This window comes from Notolepis coatsorum, assembly GCF_963971535.1.
Source record: "Notolepis coatsorum genome assembly, chromosome: 9".
NCBI lineage: Eukaryota > Metazoa > Chordata > Actinopteri > Aulopiformes > Paralepididae > Notolepis > Notolepis coatsorum.
The window spans coordinates 117,634,112-117,646,161 of NC_140173.1; the positions used below are offsets into that span (position 1 = coordinate 117,634,112).

General features: G+C 43.6%; 1 protein-coding gene across 1 annotated transcript in view; it reads right to left on the reverse strand.

Moving 5' to 3' along the window:
- itsn1 (intersectin 1 (SH3 domain protein)) overlaps positions 1–12,050 on the reverse strand; it is a gene marked incomplete at its 3' end in the record, with an annotated part of 256,540 nt that overhangs the window by 105,525 nt on the left and 138,965 nt on the right. Inside the window, exons 13-14 of the mRNA XM_084321474.1 lie at positions 3,069–3,191; positions 2,628–2,777 (exon numbers count right to left, since the gene is read on the reverse strand). Coding sequence (XP_084177600.1) covers positions 2,628–2,777; positions 3,069–3,191 — 273 coding nt within the window. The remainder of the gene's footprint in view (positions 1–2,627; positions 2,778–3,068; positions 3,192–12,050) is intronic.

Sequence of the window (12,050 nt, forward strand, 5' to 3'; positions counted from 1 at the left end):
TGGCTATGTGTCTAATCTGGCCGTCGCTTATCAATGACTTGTTTGCAGTCAACATTGTCGAAACAGATTTTTTTTTTTTTTTTTTTCTTTTTTTTTAAATCGGTTAATTTCCGTTTTATACCATTTTGAAAATCGCTAGTTTTTTTTAAGTTTCAGGAAAATATAAAGATTCTATGATAATCGCCCTTTACTGGAATATTCTGGAATACACAAAATTGTCATTTTTCGGCCTATTTATGAATCGTTTTCAAATAAACGCTAGATTATCAATAGTATATGTGTACTTATGCACGCTAGAGAAGCGAGCTGAAAAATCGAATCTCTCATTTCCTGATCAGCACACACACACACACAGGGCAAACGCTGATATCTCTGTGAAAATAGCTCTGATTATCCTAAAACTGGTCAAATAGATTCCTTACCTCAGATCAGATGTTCTCCAAAAAGATTATTCCAATTCCTGATCGCCATTCCAAATATCGATTGTGTTTATTGATCCAACGCTGCGTACTGGAAATATGTATTCCACTCTGTTCTGATGGTCCACAATGAGTCCGATGGGCTCGGGTTACTTGCCTGAGAAGTAAAATGTGGATTCCGGATTTTTCTTTTCTCATCCATTTTCATTGAGTCCATTCCAATGCGTGCATTACGATAGGGGGCGGTATTTTCCCAATGGAGCTCAGAGAGAGTTTGCAGCACTAACGTGATACTAGATAAAACAAACGACATATCACGTCGTTGGCAATGAACGGTCGGCATGAACAAACGACATATAGTGTTAAGAGCGATGCGTTGTGGGATATATGCCCTTCTCCTTACTTAAAACTAATGTTATTTGAGTGAACATTTAATGTTAATATAACACTATTTTAACGTTAGTGAATGTGAATGCACATACATAGCTAGTTAAATATCACAACTTGTGTCATCATTGTTCATCATTGGGGGAAACTAAGTGCTGCCTCTCTCCGCCGTCCCCGCTACACTCGGGACTACACTAACGTTATAGATAGCTAACGTTAGCCTATAGCTAACATAATAGATAGCTAACGTTAGCCTATAGCTAACGTCATAGATAGCGAACGTTAACTTACGTTTGCAAACAAAGCTAACGTTATCCAGTTGACATTACAGATCATAATAGCTATAATAACGTTAACGAAGTGAGCGTAGGGGTTAGTCAGAGTGTAGCGGGGTCGGTAGAGAGGCAGCACTTAATTTGCGTGTAACGTTAGTCAAATAACATTGAGCAAGTTACAAGACCGGCACTTTGGCCCGGGAGTGTTAGAACGCTCCCCTGTACTCTATTACGGTTCAGAATAATACAGGAAAAGGTATACATTGGGGGCTCGAGTCCGGGATATGAAAATAAATCCTGATTTCATCTGTGAGTTGTAAACTGTATGGAAAGGTGAAGTTAGCTCATGCTACTGGAAAACGGACGCCTCGTCATTAAATTAACTGAGTTAAAAAATGATGACGCCCCCTTTTATAAAAATTTTTGGTTGACGCGGTTGTCTGTTCTGCATCCGCAGGTGACTTGACACACCGCAGGATTGCGGTGATGCGGTTACCGCGACAGCCCTAGACCTGACTCCCACCATCATCCCTCCCACTCACAAAGCAGGCAGCTCCTTGGATCTCATATTCTCCCCTAACTCCAGCATCATTAACACCAAGGACCAAACTCCACACCATGGGAGATCAGGCTTTCTGCTCATCCGCTCCCAGTCTGTTGAATGCTCTCCCTGACCACCTGAGAGCACCACAGACTGTGAATGCTTTTAAAAAGGGCCTCAAAACTCATCTTTTTAATAGAGCCTTTTGTTGATTTTTATCTAGTTTTAGCTCCACACATTTTATGTTCTTTTACCAGTTTTAAAAGAATCAGTTTTATTTAGTTTAAAAATATATATATATATTTTTTTTATAATAATTATATATATTTTTCGACTCCGACATTAAAATCGAATGTGGAGACTGGCACGACTATTAGAAAATAAAAAAATTCTAACTCATCCCTACTTAAAGGGGACCTGCATTATAAATGGCTTTTTCCAGTATTTAGCATTGATTTATAGCAATAGGGGTTAGTATCAATGGGTCTGTGTCTCTAATTACCATATTGACTCATCAGTCTAGTCTCGAGTTCACGAGATCTTCCCTCCCTCAACTAAGCCGTTCTGATTTGACGGTATTCCTGACGTGAATAGGGTACTGATCTGCAGTAACGCCCCCTCTAAGGTTGTAGTGCATAGTGTAACCAGACACTTCCTCAAACGGGTTTTGACAGGCAGAGAACGAGCAAGGAGAGAGAGATGGCGGGAGGGACTGTGCAGAAGTGTGTGTACGCCATCTCTCTCCCTCGTCGGGGACACACACACACAAACTTGACTGCGTGTGTGTCGGGGACGCAGCTCTCCTCTCTCCCTCTCTCTCTCCCTATGTCAGAAACAAACATAGTATCAATGAGAGTATCAATAATACACCCGAGTGAAGTCTAGTTAATAAAATAAAAAAATAAAAAAGCCTTATATACCGGTATATACACCAGAGCCTCCAGCTGGAACTCCAGGGGCTTCTTGCTTAGTGTGTGTATATATATATAATATATATGTATATACCAGAGCCTCCAGCTGGAACTCCAGGGTCTTCTTGCGAGCCTTCAGCAGGACGATACTCTCCTGTTCTCGGTTCCTCTGGCTCACCAGCTCCTGGCGGCGCTGACGCTCCCACTCCAATTGACGCTGACGCTCCATCTCCCTCTTAGCAGCCTAGAGAGAGAGAGAAAGAGAGAGACAGAGAGAAATGGGGCATAGAAATAGAGGGAGGGAGAGATAGAGAAAGACACAGACGCACAGATAAATAAAAGAGCTATGTGCCAAGAATATCTTCAGGATTTATTCTTTATCCTTAGTACTTATTCATTGTAGGCTACTTTTATTATTTGTCCTTTTTGGTAATAACTCCTTCAGATCTAGCAGATGAGAAATATGATCCTATTGTCTCCATCATCTCTTTCTCTCTCCTTCTGTCTTTCTTTCCATTCCCCCTCTCCTCCTCACCTCTCTCCTCTCTATCTCTTTGCGTCTCTCCTCCTCTCTCTGTCTCTCCAATTCTCTCTGTTTCTCCAGCTGTCTCTCAAGCTCCTGCTGGCGTCTCCGCTCCTGCTCCAAACGCTCACGCTCCTGCAACACACAAATAATATTGAGTTATTACTGATCAGCCCATAATCATATTTTTAACTGAATGACTTTTTGAATAGTCATCAAGAACAATAGGTGGCATCATTCATGACAGGCATCATGCAATTTAGCAAGTGCAGTCTAGGTAGAATATTCTCTGCTAGGTAGTGTAGGTTTCATCTTGGCTTTATAGTCTTTTTGCCAGTTTTTGCTATTGTCATCATGCAGGATAATTTTGGGTTTAGTGTATATACTAGGCTAGGGTAATTTAATGTTGAGTCCCGATTTGATATTTGTATTTTCCTTTTTTTTTTTACTCATTTTGGCTTAATGTGATCACTGCAGGTAGGCATAGCCGGAATGTCTCGAGTCCGGTCATGGTATTTGCTAATGGGATGACCTTTCCTAATCATAAGGATAGTGTAATAATGTACGTAATGTAATAAAACGTCAATGACTATTAGAAACATCTTTCCATATACTGGCCCACATCCAAGGTTGGTCTGGCCACTCCCACGGGTGTAAAGGTGCTGCTGCTGGGGCGGCTTGGTTCAACTGACACGAATGACAGCTGCGCACTGCTGACTCTAAATCTGCATCCGTGTTTGGCCACCACACATAACTGCGGGCCAATGTTTTCATTCTTGAGACCCCTGGATGAGCCTCATGAAGCTCCTTGATCATAGTCTGTCTTCCTTGTGGTGGTATTATCACTCTACTTCCCCACAGGATGCACCCGTCCTCCACACTCAGTTCATATTGTCGTCTTGTGTAAGGCTGTATTTCTGGGTCTGTGCTCTGTGAGGGCCAGGAGCCCTGCAACAACCACTGGTGGACTCTGGACAGGATAGGGTCCTGACGAGTCCAGTCTCGGATGTTTTTTACCTGCAGTGGTGTACCATTCATATGCTCCATAAGCAGCACCACCACTTCCTCCTGTGGTACATTTCCGGGCTTTATGGGCAGTGGGAGTCTGCTCAGTGCGTCTGCATTCCCGTTTTTTTGAGCCCTCCTTATACTCCAAGGTGTACTCATAGGCGGCTAAAATTAATGCCCATCTTTGCATTCTGGCTGCCGCGAGCTGTGGGATGCCCTTACTCTCTCCCAAAAGGCCTAGTAGTGGTTTGTGATCCGTCGCAATAGTGCAGTGTTTTCCAAACAGATACTGGTGGAATTTCTTTAGACCAAAAATGATAGACAGCGCCTCTTTCTCTAGCTGTGAATAGCCCCGTTCTGCTGATGACAGTGACCGTGACATGTATCCGATTGGCCGGTCGGAGCCATCTGGAAACCGGTGTGATAATACTGCTCCGACGCCATAAGGTGATGCATCACAAGCCAAGTAGAGCGGCTTTGTCTCATCAAAGTGCACTAATAATGTTTCAGACTGGAGGCACTTTTTTGCCTCCTCAAATGCCTGGGTCTGACATTTTCCCCATCTCCATGGGATCTCTTTTCTCAAAAGCTTGTGTAGTGGCTCCAATATGGTCGACACATTTGGCAGGAACTTGTGATAATAGTTTAGCATGCCCAGAAAAGACTTTAACTGTGTCTGGTCAGTCGGCTGTGGGGCATTTACAATGGCCTGTACCTTGTCAGCCACTGGTTGAATCCCTTTGTGGTTAATTCGATAACCCAGGTAAACCACCTCTGGTACCATGAACACACATTTGTCTCTCCTCAGACGCAGTCCTGCAGCTGAGAGTCTCTTCAGCACTACCTCTAAGTTGTGTAGATGGCTGGCATCGTCGTCACCGCTCACCCGAATATCATCTATTCTCACCACCACCTGGGGAAGGCCTTGTAGTAGGTTATCCATGGTGCGCTGAAATATGCCTGGTGCTGATGACACCCCATAGGGTAGCCTGGTGTACTGAAACAGACCCCGGTGGGTGTTTATTGTTGTGAATTTCTTAGATTCTTCATTCAGTGGGAGCTGTTGATAGGCCTGTGACATGTCCAATTTTGTGAATCTCTGTCCCCCCCCTAATACCGCCAGCAAGTCCTCTGTTTTGGGAATAGGGTAGTTGTCCAACTTGGACTCTGGATTCACTGTCACTTTATAGTCCCCACATATTCGGGTTGTCTTGTCTGGTTTTAGTATGGGCACTATGGGAGCTGCCCACTCTGAAAAATCCACAGGCTCAATTATGCCTGCCCTCTCCAATCTGACCAACTCTGTCTCCACTTTCTCCTTGAGAGCATAGGGCAATGGCCTGGCTTAAAAATACCGTGGCTTGGCTTCTGGGTCCACATATATCTTGGCTGTAGCCCCTATTAAAGTGCCCAGCTCGCCTTTAAAAACATCCTCATGTTGTGCTAGCAGAGCATTTAACTCCTGCTGCTGACCTATCTGTAGTCTGAAAATGGCTCTCCAGTCTAGCGGCATAGCTTTGAGCCAATTTCTCCCCATCAGATTAGGCCCCTCCCCTTTTACCACCAGCAATGCTAATTTCTTGGTCTGCCCTTTGTAGGTGACTTGTGCATGCATCTTGCCTAACACTCCTACTCTGTCTCTGGTGTATGTGTACAGTTTTATTTTTGTTTGATGGAGTGGCCCCCCTCCCATCTTAGTGTAGGTTTCCTCACTCATAATAGTCATACCTGCACCAGTGTCTACTTCAAAGTCAATGTCATGTCCATTCACCGACACTTGCTCTCTGTATGGCTCCACTCTCTCTCCATCATCCAGATTATACAGATTGTGTGTATAATCCTCCTCTTCATACTCCATTGTGTGGGTTGCACCCAGTCCATTTCCCCGGTTCTGTCTGGGCTGTCTGACCTGCCTGGGGCTGCGGCATTTTCTAGCCAAATGTCCGCGTCTTTGGCAGTTGTGACAAACTACATCTATGAATCGGCAATCCGCCGGCCCGTGATTTCCTCCACATCTGTAACATCCGATTCCTGCCGACGGTGGTCTGCGCTCCAGTGCTGCAGGTTGTAGTTGTAATTTATGAATGGGTCCCTCAACTCCCGTTTGCTGCAGCTCCGCGATATCTTTAGCCGCTGTTTCCATAGTGATGGCCAACTCCATAGCCCTGGCCAACGTGAGTCTGTCATCCGGTTCTGTTAACAGACGCCTTTGAATGCGATCGTCATTTATCCCACACACCAGTCTGTCTCGAATCATGTCATTTAACGTAGCGCCAAACCCACAATGTTCAGTGATTCTCTTCAGCTCGGCTACAAATGATGACACAGACTGTCCTTGCTGTCTCGTTTTCGAATGAAATTTAAAACGCTCCACAATGGCACTGGGTTTAGGCGTGAAGTGATCACTCAACAGTTTCAATAGCCCCGTCAAGTCCGAATCTCCTGGCTTACCCGGCAGACACAAATCGTGCAGCATAGCGTAGAGTAGACTTTTCCTCCACATGCACTCAGGAATATGGCTCGCTTTTGTCCTGCATTTGTGATCTTGTTAGCCACAAAGTAGAATTCCAGACGTTCCACGTACTGCTGCCAATCATCTGTTTCTTGATCAAACTCCTGGATTTTCCCATACGTCGTCATTTTTCTAACTTCCGGCTAAAACTCCAAGCAGTTTAGTTCATCCTCGTCGCCAATATAATAATGTAAAGGTCCAGTCCAAATGTTCTTTTGTGATGTTTATTTCACGCTGTCAAAAGCAATACAGGTCCAGTGCAACACACAGCTGCTACTCATTATACTACCTAAGTAGGTGTGTCTCATAGGACACTGCAGGTGAAGGTCTGACTGACGTAACCCGGTGAACCCCCATTATAACAGATAGTAACTAGAACTATGTGAACACAGTCATGTTCATGTCTCTCACTCCGTTCTTGAAGAAAGCGGGGCTCGCAACTCACTTTTCAATGCTCCAAAGGTTTTTATGTGACAAACGGCAGATATGACGTTTCGACCCGTCTTTTCAAATATACACTACCGTTCAAAAGTTTGGGGTCACCCAGACAATTTCGTGTTTTCCATGAAAACTCACTTTTATTTATCAAATGAGTTGCAAAATTAATAGAAAATATAGTCAAGACATTGACCAGGTTAGAAATAATGATTTTTATTTTGAAATAATAATTGTGTCCTTAAAACTTTGCTTTAGTTAAAGAATGCACCCTTTGCATAAATTATAGCAATGCAGACCTTTGGCATTCTAGCTGTTAATAATTTTTTTTTAATCAACTTTTTTCTCCCATTTTCTATTTTTCTCCCATCCCAATTTCGTATCGTCCAATTCTACCCTCCCCTGTCTCGAACGCTGTTAGGCCATGCCTCCCACAAGCCGGCTGCAATGTGGACTAAGCCTTACATCACGTGGCCCCTCCGGTACTCGAGGAAGCAGCAGTCGCATCTTTTCACCTGCACAGCGCGATCTCTCAGCGTCGGGGGTCTGCGTGGGAGGGACACGCCGCCTCCGTCGCTTCCTGATTCTGCTGCGCAGGGCGCACCAACCGACCTGTAGGAGTCGCTGTCCACAACGTCCGATCCCCACCCATCAGCTTCCCACCCCCTAATACTGCCAATTGTATTAGTATGAACGACCAGCCAAGCTGAAAGCAATGCGGAGAGCTGGGCTCGAACCAGCTGTTAATTTGTTGAGGGAATCTGAAGAAATTTCACCCCACGCTTCCTGAAGCACCTCCCACAAGTTGGATTGGCTTGAAGTGCCTTCTTGCGTACCATACGGTCAAGCTGCTCCCACAACAGCTCAATGGGGTTGAGATCTGGTGACTGCGCTGGTCACTCCATTACAGACAGAATACCAGCTGCCTGCTTCTTCCCTAAATAGTTCTTGCATAATTTGGAGGTGTGCTTTGGGTCATTGTCCTGTTGTAGGAGGAAATTGGCTCCAACCAAGCACTGTCCACAGGGTATGGCATGGTGTTGCAAAATTGAGTGATAGCCTTCCTTATTCAGAATCCCTTTTATCTTGTACAAATCTCCCACTTTACCAGCACCAAAGCAGCCCCAGACCATCACATTACCTCCACCATGCTTGACAGATGGTATCAGGCACTCTTCCAGCATCTTTTCACTTGTTCTGCGTCTCACAAATGTTCTTCTGTGTGATCCAAACACCTCAAACTTCGATTTGTCTGTCCATAACACTTTTTTCCAATCTTCCTCTGTCAAATGGCTGTGTTCTTTTGCCCATATTAATCTTTTCCTTTTATTGGCCAGTCTCAGATATGGCTTTTTCTTTGCCACTCTGCCTAGAAGGCCAGCATCCCAGAGTCGCCTCTTCACTGTAGACGTTGACACTGGTGTTTTGCGGGTAACATTTAATGAAGCTGCCAGTTCAGGACCTGTGAGGCGTCTATTTCTCAAACTAGAAACTCTAATGTACTTGTCTTCTTGCTCAGTTGTGCACTGGGGCCTGCCACTTCTCTTTCTAATCTGATTAGAGCCTGTTTGTGCTGTTCTCTGAAGGGATGACACTGTTGTAGGAAATGTTCAGTTTCTTGGCAATTTCTCACATGGAATAGCCTTAATTTCTAAGAACAAGAATAGACTGTCGAGTTTCATATGAAAGTTCTCTTTTTCTGGCAATTTTGAGGGTATAATCGAACCCACAAATGGGATGCTCCAGATACTCAACTAGCTCAAAGGAAGGCCAGTTTTATAGCTTCTCTAACCAGCAAACCCGTTTTCAGCTGTGCTAATGTAGCAGGTATATATAATATACTGTTATGTATTCCACAAATAATCCATCACGTTTTATTTTAATTTAATTATTATTATTTTTATTCTCAAAGTATTTTATTTTGAAATCGTCACTTCCTCCCGAAGTGACGTATTTCCTCTTGTGCGTCCCTCTTCACGCCAGTCTGTACTGGATGATTGAAGAGGTAAGATGGCTGCTCAGTGTCTGTAAATATGTTTCTGGTCTAAAAGAACATAGTCTAAATGTTGTAAATAAGGTTTCCGGGCAATGAACCGGTTGTGTATAATATCATCTACGTTAAAGATGAGCAGTTGTACACTTGTTGTAAAGAAATGTAACCGTGCTGACGAACTTTTGGTATGACCACATGTGGAGTGGGCTAGTATGAAGGGGGTAGAGTTGTATAGGCCTCGACCTGATAGTGTGACTGATATTTCCCCACTGCAGCCTGTGAGCTGATTGGCGCCATCTTGTGGACAAGATTTTATTCTATCTGTCTGGTTGTATTGACAGGTAAATGAATGAATCCTATTGTTTGTTTTATATTATTTTATTGTATTGTTTTATTATAAATGTGTTATTTCAATGTCCAATTCAAAATGAGAGTCTGTACTGGATGTTTGAAGAGCCTGTGAGCTTATATAACGGTGCGGCTAATCTATGGATTTTTACAGCTAACTGGGCGCGCTCCCTCAGCTCTGTGACCGTCAGATCAGACTCCTAAATCTGCTGCAGCAGTGCACGCCTTGCCCCTCCTCCTCCCCTTCACGTCAACAAACCATTACGGCAAGAGTCTAGTGTATGAGCAGCTCAGGGCTCCTCTTTCAACATGCTGCCTACCTACTGTACCCGGCGCTGCTAACTGGCTATCGTTATGAGAGCTAACGTTGCTACCTACTGTCCCGGCGCTGCTAACTGGCTAACGTTATGAGAGCTAACATTGCTACCTACTGTACCTGGAGCTGCAAACTGGGAGCTGCTAACTGGCTAACGTTATGAGAGCTAACGTTGCTACCTACTGTACCCGGCAATGCTAACTGGCTAACGTTATGAGAGCTAACGTTGCTACCTACTGTACCCGGAGCTGCTAACTGGCTAACATTATGAGAACTAATGTTGCTACCTACTGTACCCGGAGCTGCTAACTGGCTAACGTTATGAGAGCTAACGTTGCTACCTACTATACCCGGAGCTGCTAACTGGCTAATGTTATGAGAGCTAACGTTGCTACCTACTGTACCCGGAGCTGCTAACTGGCTAACGTTATGAGAGCTAATGTTGCTACCTACTGTACCCGGAGCTGCTAACTGGCTAACGTTATGAGAGCTAACGTTGCTACATACTGTACCCGGCGCTGCTAACTGGCTAACGTTATGAGAGCTAACGTTGCTACCTACTGTACCCGGAGCTGCTAACTGGCTAACGTTATGAGAGCTAACGTTGCTACCTACTGTACCCGGAGCTGCTAACTGGCTAATGTTATGAGAGCTAACGTTGCTACCTACTGTACCCGGAGCTGCTAACTGGCTAACGTTATGAGAGCTAATGTTGCTACCTACTGTACCCGGCGCTGCTAACTGGCTAATGTTATGAGAGCTAACGTTGCTACCTACTGTACCCGGAGCTGCTAACTGGCTAACGTTATGAGAGCTAACGTTGCTACCTACTGTACCTGGAGCTGCAAACTGGCTATCGTTCCCGTTTAAACAAAAATGTTAATAAATGGGAGCTTCCTCAAACAGCCATATCTTTCCCGACAATCCCCTCTGTGCACGAACCCTTACATATGGTAATTAAACATTAAAACACCTGCGGCTTATAGTCCAGTGCGGCTTATATATGTACACATCATTCAATTTAGCTGCTGCGGCTTATATTCAAGTGCGAAAAGTACGGTAGATATTAGGGGTGGGAATCGCCAGAGACCTCACGATACGATACTATCGCGATACTTGCGTTATGATACTAAATATGTCGCGATACGCTGAGTATTGCGAACAATTTTAATTTTTTTTTGGATCAAATAAAATGTATTACCTTTTTTCAACTGCAAAGTAAAACTTTGTCAACATGTTTTATCTAATAAAATAAAGTTCAGTCTGTTCATCTCACTTCAATAATTTGTATTGCAGAACATGGTATTTTCTCAAGCAGACAGATGTAAACACTGTAATCTGTGTTGCATGTACCTGACAAACTAAACTGTTTGTATTACAGTCATATTCCAACTTAACTGAATGCACATGTGTGTGTGGACTACTGTACTATTACAGGTATTGAAATGAACAATGCAACTTCCTTATACAAATTATTATTATTATTTTTTATGAATAATTAAATATCGATACTTGGCGTCCCTGTATCGATACAGTATCGCCACGCAAAGCGATGTTTGCAGCTAGAATAGTCATTTACCACATTAACAATGTATAGTGTAGGGTTGTCACGATACCAACATTTTAGTTTCAATACTATTCAATACTTTTCTATACTTTTCCTCAAAATCAGGGAAACACACTCCGATGTCATTATTGTTCTTTATTTTAAAACGCAACAATGACAAGAATAAATTAATTAAATGAAAAGGAATGGCATTCAAAATGCTGGAGAAATGTCTTTTAAACAATGAAGAGTAAAATTAATTAAAGCATTCAAAGTCAAATGACAACGGTCAAACAAAGAAAATACTGTAGCAGCATAACCTCAAACACAAACTCTTTGAATGACAACGGTCAAACAAACAAAAAATACTGGCTGTTTTTCAGTCTTTACTCACTCAGACCCTTTGCCTTCTTGAGATTCCTGGCCAAGAATACAAAGGTGTCTAAGTGTTCCTCAGTCAATCTAGAATGCCTTGGACTGCAGATATTTCCAGATGTGCTGAAGACACGTTCCGATGCACAGCTTGATGCTGGAATGCACAGATATCTTTTTGCAAATTGAGCCAGGATGGGCAGGTTTGCCTCATGTTGCCTCCACCAGGTCAGGGGGTCCTCTGCAGGGCTGATGTCACTTAATTGTTTATAGTCAGTGATCTCACTGTTTAGTTTGTCTTTGAGTGTTGTGTGAGAACCTTGTCTTGTTGTAGAACTATCTGCCCCCTTCTTTTCTGATGTTATAGTGCAGAGCAAACTCTTTAGATCACTTATTTTTTTCTTTGCTGCAGCACCTGCTGTACCATCCTCTGGGTCTTCTCGCTGCTCCAGTCTGTGCTCTGG